Consider the following 16,633-nt stretch of genomic DNA (forward strand, 5'->3'; position numbering starts at 1 on the left):
CTGCAGGGGCAAACAAATAAACCGTGCACTTCTGCAATTACATTTTTCATCAAGCCTCCGTGCTCATATTTCCCAAACACTCATCTTGGTTTTCTTTTCTGTATATGAGCTGACTGGTGGAGAATATTTAGTGCGTGTGAAAGCATGTCTCTTATCACAACTTACTGAGAAAGCCAGCCAGTGAATATATACCTGGGCTATTTTCAAAAAAGCTTCTTCCATGTCATCACATTGCCAAGTGTTCTGCTAATTCCTCTCCCCATAATGTTCAGCGTATGTCTCGCAAATTGGCCACAGACGCCAGGCTTCTACAAAGAGAAAATACATTTTTTTCTCAGCTGCAATGTGCCTGGCAAGCCCTGAATCTGAAGTCATTATTTATTTAATCTGCTCTCCTAACAAGCTTCTGACTCTCATTTTTGTCTCCCAGCATGTGTCCTCCTGATTTGTGATTGAATCTCAATAGTGCCAAATAGTACTGGAGTTAGAGCTGCCAGTATTGCTTTATTCACAATTTCTTCTCGATTTTCTCCCCGCTGCACAGCAAGGGTCTCTGGGTTCTATTTCAAAAAACACCTGGTGCCTTCACCACATTTTAGCTTTTTTTCTTGACACATGTAAGCATGCACTGAAATGTCCTCTGTGATTGGATTGGAAACCTACAGGAGTCAACTAGTTGGATTAGATGTTAAAATCAATATTTAGGAGATATGAGCCCTGCTGTCCTATCACATTTACCACTACGTGGCGATGCATTATATATTTTTCATTACCATCTAGCTTGTTTCACATACCATCAGCTTTACAGCAGCAAAGGCGTGCTAATATCTAATACCAAACAGTGTGTTTGAAGCACATGCATCATGCAAGATGAAAGCGAGGGCTGAGAAAGCTATTTGTAGTTTGTTGTTCACATGAATTGATATGCCTTGATGTTGTGTAGATTGCCACAGAGTATAATACCCTCAGTTTTGACTGGTCAAAAACCACTATATCCTGAATTAAATGGAAAATGTGCGCACTGTTGCAGAAAGCATGTTTTTCTACACTTCCCTCTTATCTCCCTTCCAAGCCAAGAAGCACTGACATGAGTTGTACATCAATTTAAGAGAGTGGATTTTTTTTTTTTTTCTTTCGCTCTGTTTCTTTTTTTCTCCTCTCCCTCGACAGACAGCTATTGTGACATATTGGGTCAGTCAGAAATGAAAGATATTCATGCAGGCATGCAATACTTGTAATGAAGTCTCAGCTTGACCTTCTGCATGATTGATTCTGTAATTTACTTTTCTCAGGCAGCTCTCAAAATGAAATGATGTCATGTTGGACAAGTTTTAAATACCCATAATGCATCAGGAGAAATGGTGGAAAGGGGGTATGGGTCAGTGGCTTGTGCGGGACCGAGGGGAGGGGAACCCACTGGCCTCTCGGTCCGAGCGGGGCGGGGGGGAGAACGGGGGAGAGATTTGTTTTTAAGTGTGGGTTAGAGGTTGGGGAGATAGATGGACTGAGTTTGCACACCACAGAGAGAGAATGACAGAGAAGTGTGTTTGACTGAGACAGGGCAGAGGAAAGAAAAACAATTTATCTTCATGCTATTATAGCCTTTACCGGCATTCAAAATTCCATTTTTCTCATTTGGCTTAAGCACAGACTTCAGCAGGTTGCTGAAAATGGAGGAAAAAAAAATAAAATGATGTGCCCGTTTAGAAGGCGAGTAAAGGAATATGTGCAGAGCACTGATAAACTATCTTTAATAGGACTGACCTTTCATGCTGGCGAAAGTTACTGGGGGATTCATCCTTATAATTACCATATAGATGATTTTACCCCTCTCCTGCCATGGAACATTTCCAAGAGCTCTGGCATTGATTGAATGGAAATTGAACTTGTTAACATTCTTTTCAGCCTGTTACAGCTCAGTACATGGTGCCACTGTTCATACATTCTGCCCAAATTCTGATTTCCAATATCTCTTAGAACAGACTGGATCCTGCTTTCATTGACATCAGTGTTGAGATTTTTATCACATAGTGAATGCATAATGTTGCATTTAGAGTCCAGCTGCTGTGTTTATTGGCCCCAGCGTTTATTGTGGAAAGGGTTTCACAACATTGGCAATAGTGGGTTTGTATTTTTTTTTCCTCATCTGCTGGTTTTTCAGAATGCGTCGCGTGGCTCTGTGTGGAGTGTTTGCTGTGTTAAGTGTAGATGAGGCCAACGTTAATGTAAAAACAAGCTTTTTTTTTCCTGTTTGCAGCATACTGTTGAGAGAATGATGTTGTTGCCACCTTTCAGCTTTCACATTAAAAGCAACACAATGGGGAATAATAAAAAATGAATTTCCATTAAATAAAAAAAAACCCTTTATTGATTGTGGCGTAGATTTCAGCTTCTCGTCTGACACACAAACACAGACCTAGACGCGCAGACCTGAGGAGGGCACATCTGGCCACTGTGCACTCAAGATAAGGACTTATTTGCAGATTTACGATGACTATCAAAATATCTAGTTAGATCTCTGCTGTGACTGCTGACAATGCTGCAATCAAAATGCAAATGCGAAAGGCAGAGGAACATAAATAAACATCCTCGCACCGGATTCATATTCACAATCAAGGCAACTGTTAAGATGATTTCTTTCACTAGTGTGTTATTAGCCGTTATCTTTTCATTCAAATCAGACGTGCTAATGACGGCGTTTCACTGACGTAACCGCCATCGACTCTTTTGTTACACAGAGAGTAAAAAACAAATTTGCTTCTGCTCCAGTTATTGCTGTAATATGTCATAAAATAAGACATTTAGCAGGCTGTTGAATGTGATACAACCAAGTGTTTAACTGTGGTCATCAGTGCATTTTTTTTTTTTTAAATGCACAACATCCAAAGGCTATTTACAAAGAAATCACCATATTCCAAACAAATGGCAGAATGGGCCGTTGCTCTAAGTCAAAACTGCATCATTGGGATTGAGCGAAAGTGTTATTATACAGATGGCCACGACTAATGAGCTCAGTGTGCGCGTCTTTGATGTTCGCAGCGAGCAGAGTGCAAACTGCGAGCCGTCGTGTTCTCAGTAATGAAGATGACAATAGCACTCGGAACATGGCGGGCTGCAGATATGTAAATCACAGTCAGTTTGGTCACTGGCTTGTTTATTGCAGCTTTTATTTGCACAAAAAAAAAAGTGAAAAGCTCCCATATTTAAAGAATCGCATCAATATGTCTTCAATTTCTCCCCCCCCCACACACCTTTTTTGCAGAATCGTCCTCGCACATGTAAATATAAATCCACTCTCACTCCTCAGATTGTATTTATGATAAGCAGTAGACGTGGCATATGAGAAAGAAATGGATTGTAGATCCAATATGTTTCTGTTTGAAATGGTGTTACAATATTGTTTTTGAAGACGGGCATTCATAAGGTTCTTTCAATAAAGCCAGGTGTGTGGGTTTATGATGTGTTGATGTTGGGAGAGATTGGGTTTGTGCTGCTGAATACCAGATGGATGTACCCAGGGAGAACAAATCACCTTTTCTGTTGTGCTCACGTCCCCCCTCCTCTGTTCCATGTCAGCTCTGCTGGCTCTCTGATCAGTCTTCCCTCTGGGGAGCTGGCAGTCCTTGTAATTTCATCCTCACCACAATCAATGCAAACATGTTACCTGCACCCTTCTCTGAGACTCTTTTCAAGAACCAAATGTTTTAACCAGGCAAAAAGCGAAAGAGATTTTGAAAAAATGTTATTACATTATACCCCTCGATAGTAGGGAGGGAGGGGACCTGTCCAAAGCTCTTAAGCTTCATTCCTTCAGCCAGTTGATTTATGGAGTTGATTATATAGAAGTTTTTTTCCCACTATTTGGCAGTCAAACATGATCTATGAAAGGTGCCTCTTTCACAGAGTAATAACCTTAAAGTAATGTTACACCAAAGCATATAGGCTTGTGGCCGCCTCAAACTAAACTGACATGTAGCTGCATGCATGCAAACTGCTACTCAGTCTTTTTATTGTGGCATTTGAAGTTATGTACCACAGTGCAGGGAAGTGAGTCCACTGTTCCCCTCCAGGGACCGGGCAGTCAAAAGCTGTGTCACAGATTTCCATACAATAGAGTTCTGAAATGAATCAACCGAGCTGTGTGGCCATCTATTACGGGCTTATAAATTTGGCTCCTCGGGTGTCAAGATAATTTATCATGGCCTGTAATAGAGACATTTAAGATCCAGGACATTGTGACATGTGATCTGCCACATAACAATCCACAGAATCCAATGACCCGATTTCCTCTTTGGTAAAAAGATACAGCCTCTTGAGCTTTGTACACTGGGCAGTAGGGTGTCTTAGTGAGTACAGAGATGTCTTTGAGATGGAGGAATGAGGTGCAAGTCTATGCAGGCAGCACCTCAAGGTAGGGGTGGACGATCTCGCAAAGAATAATGTCATGATTTATTCAGTCGCAATCATGGTCCACCATCTAAACTGCGGTCTTCTTTCTCAGTTTTTAGATGCCCTGTATACTGTAGAATTCCTCTATTTGCACCATTAAAACAAATATTGCACTAAAGATATCCTGATATGTCTTGCAAACATAGGCCTGACTAGTTCAAGTTACTTTTGGAAAGGTGTGATTAAGGGAGCATTTACTGATTGGACATGGACCAAATGCTGACATCTCACCTACGTCTTCCCACTTAGCAAACACTCTTTCCAACGTAACGTCTATTCGTCAGGCCGTTGTCAGCATTTGGTCGAAGTCTCACCAACGTCTTCCCAGTCTTTCCAACGTAACTCGTGCCAATGTCCGCAAGATGTATGAGTGCTAGCTATAACCCACGTTGAATAATAAGTAGCCCAAGGAAGAGCCATGCGAAGTAATTCATCCAATCAGCATAACCATCTAGTTGGCTACATCGCTCTATTGGAGTGTTTACGAAGCACGGGTCTGCTGGTCAATGAAGGTCTGTTAAGTTTGGAAACAGCAGTAAGAGGACATTAAATACCGTGTTTTCTACTTCAAGAACGGTCATGATCAAAATCTTCAGATCGCCCACCGCTTCCTTAAGCGAAGCGTGACAGCAGAAGGAAAGGGATCAACGGAATATTATGTTTGATTATTATTTTCTTAACAAGCTTTTGTATCGATTGCCGATTTACAGAATGTTGGACCAGGCCATCTGCGCCAGTACCCACCCAACCCAGCCATGGTGATGAAGTCCATCATCAGCATGAACAGCCCCAACGGGATGTTATCAAGGAATCAGCTGACCACCATCAACCAATCCCAACTCAACGCACAGTTGAGCCTAAACATGGCAGGGCCCAACATCACCCACACTTCCCCGTCACCGCCTGCCAGCAAGTCGGCCACGCCGTCTCCCTCCAGCTCCATCAACGAAGACGACCAGGAAGAAGGCAACAGGGTGAGCAAAGTTAGAAGTCATTCAGTTAATAAATAACCTGCAGATGTAGAAGACATTTTTGTAAATTTCCTTATCTCAATGGTTGCAGGTCATTGGTGAGAAGCGACCCGCCCCCATAGATCCCACAAAGAAGCCCAAGACTCCAAAGAAGAAGAAGAAGAAGGATCCCAATGAGCCGCAGAAGCCAGTGTCAGCGTACGCCCTGTTCTTCAGAGACACCCAGGCTGCTATTAAGGGTCAGAATCCCAACGCCACCTTCGGAGAGGTGTCCAAGATAGTGGCCTCCATGTGGGACGGCCTGGGAGAGGAGCAGAAGCAGGTACTACAAAGTTTGATCATTACAGAAAGTTAACTAGTCAGAGATCCAGATTTAGGCAGGAAGCGAATGTATATATAGTATGTGAACTGTGTAATGCACTCCATATTGCCTTTGGTGAGGAATTATCCCTAATTAAAGAGAAGCTTTATTTGTCTAATCACACATACCTTTGTGTCATCACAGGTTTACAAAAGCAAAACAGAAGCTGCAAAGAAAGAATATTTAAAAGCCCTCGCTGCATACCGTGCCAGCCTGGTTTCCAAGGTGAGAAACTGTTTCTTCTTTTCACCTGACAAATGTGTGAATTTGACTGAAAAGTGAATTGAATTTCTAATTTATTCTTGTATGCCATTGTGAACTGTGAATCTGCAGAAAGCTCTTTTGTAATGACAGAAATAACTGAAGCAATTTGAGGTATAGAAACTAAAGAGGAAACTTATAGTCAGAGGTAAAAACCTAAGTTTTGGTGTTTTTCTCCTTCCAGGCTGCAGCAGAATCAGCTGAGGCCCAGACTATCCGCTCAGTACAGCAGACCCTGGCCTCCACCAGTCTGTCCCCAGGCCTGGTGCTGCCTTCACCCCTCAACCAGCACCCCTCCATGTCAGCAGCTGCCCAGGCCCTCCAACAAGCCCTACCACGGGCCATTGCCCCAAAACCTCTGCAGATGAGACTAGGAGGCAATCAGATCGTGACCTCGGTTACGGTCTCCCACCAGAACATGTCCTCCGGGATGCCCCCGCAGATGCTCGGCCAGATGGGTGCCGGAGGGGGCATGGTGGCAGGTGCCCAGTCCACAGCGGTGTCTCAGATGAGCCCACCCATGCAACCGGTGCAGCAGCATGCCATGCAGCAGCTCCAGCAGCAGCAGCAGATGCAGCAGCACCTCCAGCACCATCAGATGCAGCAGCAGCAGATGCATCACCAGCAAATCCAGCAGCAGATGCAGCATCAGCATTTCCAACACCACCTCCAGCAACAGCTGCAGCAGCACCACATGCAGCAGCAGCAGCAGCAGCAGCATCAACAGCAGCAGCAGCAGCATCAGCAGCAGCAACAACAACAACAACAACAACAGCAACAGCAGATGCAGCTGCAGCACATGCAGATGCAGCATCAGCTGCATCAGCAGCAGATTCAACATCTCCAGCAGCAGCAGCAGCAGCAACAACAACAGCAGCAGCAGCACCAGTCCCAGTGTTCTCCACCCCAGCACTCTCCTGGTACACCCCATTCAGTGGGAGGCTCCGCGTCCCTCGGCAGCCCCCAGTCGGCCCCACAGCAGCAACCACACCCCTCCCAAATCCAGGCCCATGCCCAGGTCCTGTCCCAGGTCAGCATTTACTGAGCCAAATGGAAATCCTATCTCAAAGAACAGGAATAGAATAAAAGCATCATTCCACGTTGCTTTTCTAAGTTGCACTTAAGAAGTGTGTAAGAATTAGAATGTTATACAAAGAACTTGTCCATTGTTATAGACGGATATGCACACGCGTGTACAGGGGGGTTAACGTGTTAACTGGGTTATTTCTGTCAGTGGCGTAGCTACAACGGAAGCCTGTTAGGGTGAACACCCAGTGATTGTTTATTTGTTTGTTTGTGAGGTCTTTCAGTTGTCAATTAAAACTGACTGGGCACACAATATGTTGAAAGACGTGTGTCTTTCACTGTTTTATTTAACAATAAAGCTTTATTTATGAGACCTGAGTTGTCAGTTCAGCGCAGCAGAAGGACATTTTGAATGCGTTTCAAGGAAAGGATTTCTATCAGCTCTCGCCTGGACTGAATGACTCACAGGATCCTTGCTGGAAACCAGTAAACCCACACATCAGTCTTTGTTCCCACACTGGCCAGTATATAGCGAGACTTTCTTTACTCCAACCTTTCTCTTTCACCCATCATTCTCACAGATGTAACTGTTCAACAATGGCATGGAAGGAAATGGCTGATCAAATCATCACGTCGGAGAGGCCCAGTGATATTTGAACACGTTACAGCCATGTCACAAACGCAGACAATGTCACGAGGAATACGGGGAACTGAACATAAAAGATCTCTGGATGAACGACTGAACAGACTGAGACAGAGACTGCCATAAATCATTTATGTCATCACATCCTCAAACTGTAGCTGTAATCTGCTGTACATGTTTTGTAGAGTGGGGAGAGACGAGGCCTCCTTTATTCAGTAATCGACCCTCCAGATGATTTGCCCAAAAGTGTGTTGAAAACTGGCACCCCCCCACCCCAAAAAACTTCTTCTTTAATCTATTTGTTCTTACTTCAGATGTTTAACAATTAAATTATGTTTTTATTTTGTGTAACAAAGGGGATATTTTATGGTAAATACAAATTTCCGGATCAAGGCAGATGGTTTGGGGATTGATGTATTTTTACTCTGCTCCTTGATACCGTCATTGTTTTAAAAAGCAAAACAAGCAGAGCCAGTTTGTTGCACTGCCAAAGCCAAGTGAAAAAGGCATCGGAGGTATTTTTGCCAGCTGTACAGAAGTCCCTGCGGAGAAAAAAAAAGAAAATGTTGTACATTTTTCATATCACCTGTTGTAAAGTTTTAATATGTGAGGCTTTAATTAAAACATTGTTAAACGACCTGTGGATTGCTATATCACATAGTGCATTTCTGCTCTTTTATACTTTTTTATGAGTTACAATAGCAGCGATTTAATTTTATTTGTATTTTGCTTACAAATCAACTGCTTTTGAAAAAAAAACTGTCGACATGGACTTTCTTGGAAAGTTTGTTTTGCAGCTCACGATAGGAAAAGTAATTTAATGTTTGAGTTTTTTTGCTCGGCCATGAAGACGAATCCAGAGACATTCCATCACTAATATGATAGTAGCCATAATTTTGTATGAAGTATTATATATTTCTTTGTGTCTCTGTTCAAAATTAAACTATCAATCACAAATATTTATTTGAAGGAATCGCATTATTTCAAATTTATATCAGCCATAATTTCTATGAAGGTTATTTCTCCACGTCTCTTTGTTAGCTACTGAAACTAGATACACTGATAAATATTCATAGCGCTCAGTTCTTTATGAGAGATTGAAGAATAAATTTGTATGTTTTCTATGGAGTAATTCTATAAGAGAAGAAAAAAAATACATCACAGGGGTCTTTGAGCATTCATGTTGGCGTTATTATAGTGTGTGCTGTTTCTCAGTGATTTGAATGGAAGTCCGTTGTAACTGTGTGTAAAAAAAAAAAAACAGTGTTGATACTGGACAAGGTCAGCATGTAACTGGTACTTGTCTCAATAACAGTCCCCTTCTCACACACCAGTGCATTGGATTCTGCCTCTTTCTTACTCCCTTCAAAATCGCTTCATTTCCAAGACATCCCCAGGGGTTTGCTGAGCTCCCTTGAATAATATGGTGAGCGGGGGAGGGAAGGCAGGCAAACAATAATTATCATATCTTCACAATAGCCAGTGAATCCACTGGCCCAGAGAAAGGCCTTTTTTTTTTATACCAAAGGCAGCTGAGACGTTTTAAACACGAGTTACTGTTTGTTACAAATTAGGGGGAGAGAGAATCTGCTCCTGTGCGTCTGTGATAGCAGCTTGATAGAATTTTTACATTTTGGTTTGTTTTCAATTAGTTAGTTGTAGCTAAAGCGTTTGTAATTTGGGCCGAGGCCCTGCCGTCGCTGCCTCTGCTGCTGCTGCTGCTGCCGCGGTGATCGACTCTTCAGCTCGGAATGGAAACGATGCCCATTTCTCTGCCGTGATTAATTGCGAGCATCTGTCCTGTCAGAAGCCCGAGTGAAGAGGTCTGCAGCAAAAACTGCAAATAAGCGCTGGCAACAGTCTTAAAGTGCTTATGATGAAATGAAAATTAAAAACAGCAAGTGCCGTGCATGACCTGAATCTCAACACAGGGGGAGAAGAGGAGAATGTGAGAGCGGGTGTCCATGGATACCAAACACATGCTTTAAAAACACACAGTAATGAGGCTCTGGGAAATCGCCGTTATTATTCTGAACAGATTCACAGCAGAGCCCATTAATAATGCATGGAGCTCCTTGTTATTCCATAACCCCTCAGTACTGCGGTCACTGTGTGTACAAATATCTCACAGCCAGGGTTGGAGTTATGGGACTCTGCAATAAAAAGGTTACAGATATTTTCAAAACACTGCTATACTCACACACATAATTTACAATTACACACTGTAATACATAATACACTGCTCCTCCTGTGATAGGGATTGGTTTAATTTGAACAGGTGAATAATATTTTCTTTGTTGCATCTGCAAGATAGATAATTTGCAACATGATACAGTCATAGAAGCACGAAGCAATCAATATCTCTCTGTCCTCATCATTAACTAACGCTGGAGAAATGCATGAAGGGCACTATGACATTAATATGTCATTTGAGTAATGCAATCACGAGGTGACCTAATTGTCCTCCTCCTCCCCACTGAGGTCAGTTGCTCGGCGCTGTGCCGACGATGACTAAGGAGTCAGATGTGGAAGCTGAGGGGATTCTGTATTTTAATTATTTATTTGGCCCTTTTGTTGTTTTCCCGTTCATCGCACAGATACAATGCCAGCGTAACAAAGGCCCTGCTGACACTGACCATCTGACCATCAGACCCACGCTGCAGCCAATCTCACAGTCAGGACTCAGGTCGCAGACGAAGGGACCGGGCCACGCTGCACACTCTGACACTAAACTTTGTCGCCTTTAGAAAACAAAACAGACGTGGGTTTTTTTTTCTGAGAAAACCTGGTCCAGGGGAGTGCAGACACAGTTGACCTTACAAGTCCAATGCCAAGACTTGTTTACAAGGAGGAACTAGGCCTCCAGTCAAATGGCTGACCACGTTCAAGGAATTCTTGACCTCCCGATGATGAGCTTCGTGGAGAGAACTATTGACCTCTGAGATGAATAGTGACCTTTGTTTGGGGAGCTGCTGGCTGCTCCATTGGCTTGCTGGACTGTTGACATCCCTGACCAATGGTAGCGTTTGTTTAGAGAACTTTTGACCTGCCAGACTAAAGGAGCGCTATAGACGATGCCTCAGAGCAAAGTTGATAGTATATTCAGGGGGGGCTAGTATAAATATTGTGATACCCCTGCACAACCTTTCAGATCACACTGAAATATCTGAATTCTACTTCTCATTCATTAGATGAGTTGAGTTAGCAAATTAATCCTAATAAACACAAAAATTAGACACTAGGAAAAAATACCTTCAATAAATACAAACGTGTTGCTCTGCACAAAATATGAGCCTGAGCACACATGCACTCTCCTTCTCCATCTTTTTCTTTCACAGCCACATGCATGCACACACGCTACATGCAAACTCACACATACACACCATTTTCCACCCCTGGATCTCTGAGCGATGATGTTTCCTTGGTGACGCGGTGATTCAGCCATTAGGCTTATCCCACTCCTTTGTTGAATTCTGTGATGGTTAGTCTGATCTGCCAGCTCTTTTGACCTCTGTCAGCCCTGCGAGCCACCACACCACCACAACTCTGATGCACACAGGAAAACCAACCACTGCGAGAAGGAGACGTTTAATAACGCTGGAGGAAGTGGTGCGGATGTTAAGTTGCTATAAATAACAGTATTTCCTGTAAGTGATTGACAATCATAATCATAATCAGAGGACTGTGCCCGCTGTTATTCAGTGTTAAAACACAGCGTCTGAATTTCGCAACACACTCAATGAAGGAAAAACAGCTGCAGGCTCAATTTTAGTGAAGATGAGACTAAACTACATGCCCTTTATTGTTTCAAAAACAGTCATTAGATGCTTGAATAGAAGAATTTTTCCCTTTTTATATATATTTGAGTGTGTAATGTGCAATCGGGCACAAGCTAGCATGAGAGCAGATGAGCTAACCAGCATTATCCGCCGTCAACATCATAAAGGTCACAGAATAAACATCTAAAGCCCAAAGAAAAACTGTTTATTGGAAGCAGTTGTCACCATAACATTAACAACGTACGAGAGGCTGGTTTGTTTCAGATTATTTTGGTTTTACTCAGTGTGTTATTGTGCGTCGTCAGTATTAAGCCGACCAAATGCATCTGGAGCATTTAGTCTCTGTTGAGTTATACAGTTAGTCGAAAAAAAAAGAAAAAAAAAGCACAGCAAGCTGTCAGTGATTTGAGAGAGCGTTCTTTATTGTGACAGATCATCATGCCCCAGAGGTTGACAGATGTCCCTGCATTGCATGGAAATGATAGCAGTCTCTTTTTATTTGGACTTGTTTGGTTTAAGAATGTAAAAAAATCCAGCTTTCTCGCTGTCTTTCCCCCAAAACTGCCACCGTCTGATTTACTTTGTCAGTATTTTATGGGCTTTGTGTTCAGCAGAGGATCCCAACTCTGAAATTGCCTTTTATTGCAACTTACTTAGCCTGTTAATATAGGCTATTACAGAGCCAACATGTTTCTATGGCAACAAAACTGATAAAGTGTACCAGGAGACTGGAGTGATAGATTACACATGCACGCTGTGTCACATCCAATTAACTCAAACTGACTGTACACCACATTATGCCACGACTTGCAGGAAAATCAATAAATATGGACGGTACCCAACAAGGTTCCCCCTCTGTTTCTTTCTTTCATCCCGTACGACGGCGATGAAGCCAAGACAGATCATGCCACTAGGATGTCCCTGCTGCTACAAGAGGCAGGTGCTGTGTAGACACCATTCAAAACTTGGCCTATTCAGTCCAACTCCTCTAACGCTCCATTCATGCATAGCAAAACACCATCTGCTCCTGTTTTGCCCGGAGCAATCACAGCTGACCAAAAAAAAAAAAAAAAAGAAAAAGAAAAAAGAAAAAAAAAATCCATGATAACAGCTGTTGCCAAACAAAAGCCAAACAAAAGGGGGTAGGAAAAGGTTAGAGACAAGTTAGACACCAAAAATTACTCATTGGAGAGGGCGAAGGAAAACATTTACTCATGATAATAGTCGAGGAAGTGGAATGCCATCCTGCAGAGGGACGGGGAAAGGGTTAAACGTGAGCCGTTCGGTCTGAGGTGCCTGGCAGAGCTGAGACGGTGCAGGATCAGGTGATAATAGATTCAAGCTGAGGATGATTTTTTTACACAGTCAATTCTCAGGGTGCACAAGCAGAGGCAAATGAGCCATAGAGGCTCCTCACACTGTACCACTGCTGTATGAAGTGCATGCAGCTGCAGGTGTAGACACAAACCGGCTACTCTATTCTTTATACTGTACATGTTGGCTTTAGAGGGTTATTATTTTTAGGGTTGCAACTACCTGTTAATTCTTTAATACAGTAATCTGCCAATTATCGTCTCTAGTAATAGTTTGGTTTGTTAAAATATCAGAACGTGATAGTAAAATACCCATCAATATTAACTAGATTTATTCAAAGTGCTTGTTTTGTCGGAGAAATATTCAGTTTCCTACAGAGGAAGAAGAAATACTCAGTACCTACTCTACAAGTAAAACTCCAGCATTACAAGCAGAGTGAGGCCAAGTACAGAAGTATTATCAAGAAAAGTACTTAAAGGAACAGTCCACCCAAAAGTAAAAATTCAGTCATGATCTATGCAATGTAGATGGAGAGTCAGGTGACGTTTCATAGTCGACAAAACGAAAAAGTCGACAATTTCTGGAGCTGCACAGCAAAACAGCGTGGTAGCATTCTCCTCAACGACTGAAGTACATGCTCGCCTCTTTAAAATGTAAAAAAAAAACCCAAAACAAATACAAACAAACTTGCTCAATACAGCTCGTCCGGCGTAGTCCCAGAGAGCCACAAGATCTTAAATTGATTTGAAAAGATGTTATTTACAGCCTCCTCAAAGCCGACATCTTCACTGTAGCTGCTAAGCTAAAAGCGTTAGCGGGATCGAGGCATAGACATTCTTGGGCCTTGCCCTTTGCCACTACGGGGCCAGAACATGTATTTCAATGTTATATATGTATCAGTTCATTTTTAAACACAAACAACGTTAGCTAGGTACATAACTAACACAATTGCATATGAATACCGAAATAAAAATAGATAGGCTCAAAGACCAAATATCGCCAAATATCAAAATGTGTGCGTAGGGAGGGCCCGGTGGTTCCTTTGCCGTATGAAACCAAAAGTCTTAGTGAGTTATTTTGTTGCCTAAACTACGACCGGACAACGAAGGTCCAGTGTGCCTGTGGCTGGTATGGTCAAGTTTTTTATGGTAAGGGTTATATGCCGTTTTGGCAGTCGACCTATTCAGTCATGAAGGTTTGAGGATGGATCATTTTTCTAACAATTTACTGATCTATCCGTCAACTAATTATTTCAGCTTTACTGCTTTTTTATGCTCCGGTCTGTTGAAAGCAGTTTATTAAGTCTGCAATGCTTGGTTTCACATCTCCAGTGACATCAACTTCTTCTCTACCTCAGTCATATTATGAATAGTAGATTTTTTTTGTAAATAATTAAATTTAATCCAACTGTACAGAAAAATCTGAAATAATCATTCACAACCAGGAAAACTGATAATAACAATAATTTCAGATATGTTCTGTATGAGTAAAAATTAATAATAATTAACAACAGCCAGTAATAGAAACAAACTGAAATAGAGGATAGAAATAAATCTGACATTGCTTCAGAGAGGCTCATAGTGTCCGCCCACCCCTGCTTTATGCTGCATTGTGCTGTGATTGGCACTGGTTCCTCGACCCTGTGAGGCCTCGCTTGATCTAATGTATGGCCGCTGACCTGGGGGAGGGGCAGCGAGCGAAGGTGAAAGACCGAACAGCTTGCATGCCTCCAGACCTCAGCTGCCCATGCAGACGGGGAGCTGTAAAAACCACCGTTTGAGCCGCGCAGAAGTGTCACGACGGCCGTATACAAAAACGGACAGTATATATACAACGTGGCTATTAAAACAGCGGTCAGAGAAGAGACAAAGTTAAAGTGGAGGACGAAGAAGAGGGGGGAGGGATCAGTGAATGATGATGATCTTACCCATTGTCCCCATGGGGATAATTAAGTTTTATCTTATCATACCTTCAGCTGACTATGAACAGACCTGGATCTAATTGCATTTTGGCATAATTCATAACATTATAATAATTCCTTAACCGCACAGTACCAGATGGTGCGTCTGCAGCTATTAAGTGACAGAATTTGTGAGGAGAAAGCTTCAGACGATCACAAGAAAAGGAGTAGAAAAAAATCAAATCTTCTTGTTCCTGTGATGTGATTTATAACCTGTGTGACATTACCTGCATTTTCAGATGCTGCGAAGCTCCAGGAAGGAGCCCGTAAAACAAAAGCTCCAGATGATTTGCACACGTATTTTTAACCAATTTGACTATGAAAGATGCAAATCTCCGGGTTTGGACCTTGATGCTTTGAGAGATTTCATCGGCGGAGTTTTTATTTATAAACAGAGGCTCCTGTGGCAGTTGATCAGTCAATTTGCCTAACAAATAACTCCCCAACACATTTTCAGTTGGCTGCGCATGACGGTCTCCTTGTTGGGCGACACCATTTGAGCTAACCTTGAACTAAAACGGGAAATAACATGGAAAAATGAGCAATGCTGAGCGAGAGAGAGAGAGAGAGAGAGAGAGAGGACAGCTGCTCTTTAAGGTCACGTCCTGAGCTATGAACTCTGCTGAGCAGCTTAGCATGGCTGCGTGGATGCCTGGACAGTGTACAGTAGGCTTGTAATGAAGAGGGGAGAGACAGGACAGAAGACAGGCTCCAGCCTCACGCCATTAGAGGTGATTTGTCTGCCAAACTGATTCCAGTCCCAGTAGTTTTATCAGTTTAATGCCCAGGCAGCGTTCATTATTTCTTCGCCGGGAGGGTCAGCCTCTCTTCAGCAGAACAAGTGTGGGTTGTGTTTCTGTCAAAGAGGGAGGGGGGTTAGTGCTTGACCCGCAAAGCCATTCAGCTCTCAGAGTGATCCATTGTTTGGGTCCTCTCTTTGTTCAGTGCCTGCAGAGAGAGAAGGGGCCAGCTAAAGGGGAGGAACAGAGCAGAGCCGGGGTCTTGCTGGGTGCCAGGGGTCTGCACTTACCCTCAACACATTCTCACCTACAGTCCTTTTAGTCCTGAAAGGCCGAGCAACCCAATGGTTATTATGTGGACCAGTGTTTTGGTACACACACACATGCACACACATACACACATTGACATGGATGCACTTCAGAGTTACACTACAGATCAGAATTTTCTATATGCAGCTGAAATATTTAAAGTATTGACACATTCTCAGCATCCAGGCAGGGAAGACAGAAAAGAGCAGGTCAGCAGTGGGATTTTATTTACTTTTTTAGATTAGTTTTTTTAGAAATGTACTGAATGCAATTTTCTTTATACAAAATGAAGATTTTAATAACAGTTGTCGTATGTTATGACATCATTACCCTGAGAAAGAAAAATCCTTGAACAAAATCCTCAGTTTGAATAAAGTCATTCGTCTGCATCTGCTTCCAAACCGGTGATTTCTTCCACATTTTTGTGCAGTCACCAACAGGCAACAACTTAAGTCATTTACTTTAATAGTGTTAGAGATTAAATAGATTTTGTGTCAATGTGGTTAAATATAATTTATTTGGCTGTTATTCGAGGTGTGAGCCTCCCTTTGTGTGCACCAACCAAGCAAACAGAAGTTTTTGACTGCAGTGAAAATGTTTTTGAGAGAATAAATGCCAACAACTATGGACTGAAGCTGATATTTTGTGAGATAAATACTTATTGTGTACTTCTGAATTGACTGCATCTGTCTTTTTTCAAGAAATTTTGACTTTTGGACTTTGGACATCATACAATTTGGAGACAATCCCAATATATTATATAACATATATAATATTTTCACATTTTCGTTTTACGCCATTAAATATGTCAGTAAATCCC

At 42.3% G+C, this 16,633-nt stretch overlaps 1 protein-coding gene across 1 annotated transcript in view; it reads left to right on the plus strand.

The window, feature by feature from the left end:
* Positions 1 to 8,670, plus strand: part of tox3 (TOX high mobility group box family member 3) — a 41,282-nt gene extending 32,612 nt beyond the window's left edge. Inside the window, exons 4-7 of the mRNA XM_073463763.1 lie at positions 5,160 to 5,423; positions 5,512 to 5,742; positions 5,926 to 6,006; positions 6,227 to 8,670. Coding sequence (XP_073319864.1) covers positions 5,160 to 5,423; positions 5,512 to 5,742; positions 5,926 to 6,006; positions 6,227 to 7,087 — 1,437 coding nt within the window. The 3' untranslated portion in view covers positions 7,088 to 8,670. The remainder of the gene's footprint in view (positions 1 to 5,159; positions 5,424 to 5,511; positions 5,743 to 5,925; positions 6,007 to 6,226) is intronic.
* Positions 8,671 to 16,633: the final 7,963 nt, after the last annotated feature.

The sequence above is a fragment of the Pagrus major genome, chromosome 4 (genome assembly GCF_040436345.1).
Source record: "Pagrus major chromosome 4, Pma_NU_1.0".
Lineage (NCBI taxonomy): Eukaryota > Metazoa > Chordata > Actinopteri > Spariformes > Sparidae > Pagrus > Pagrus major.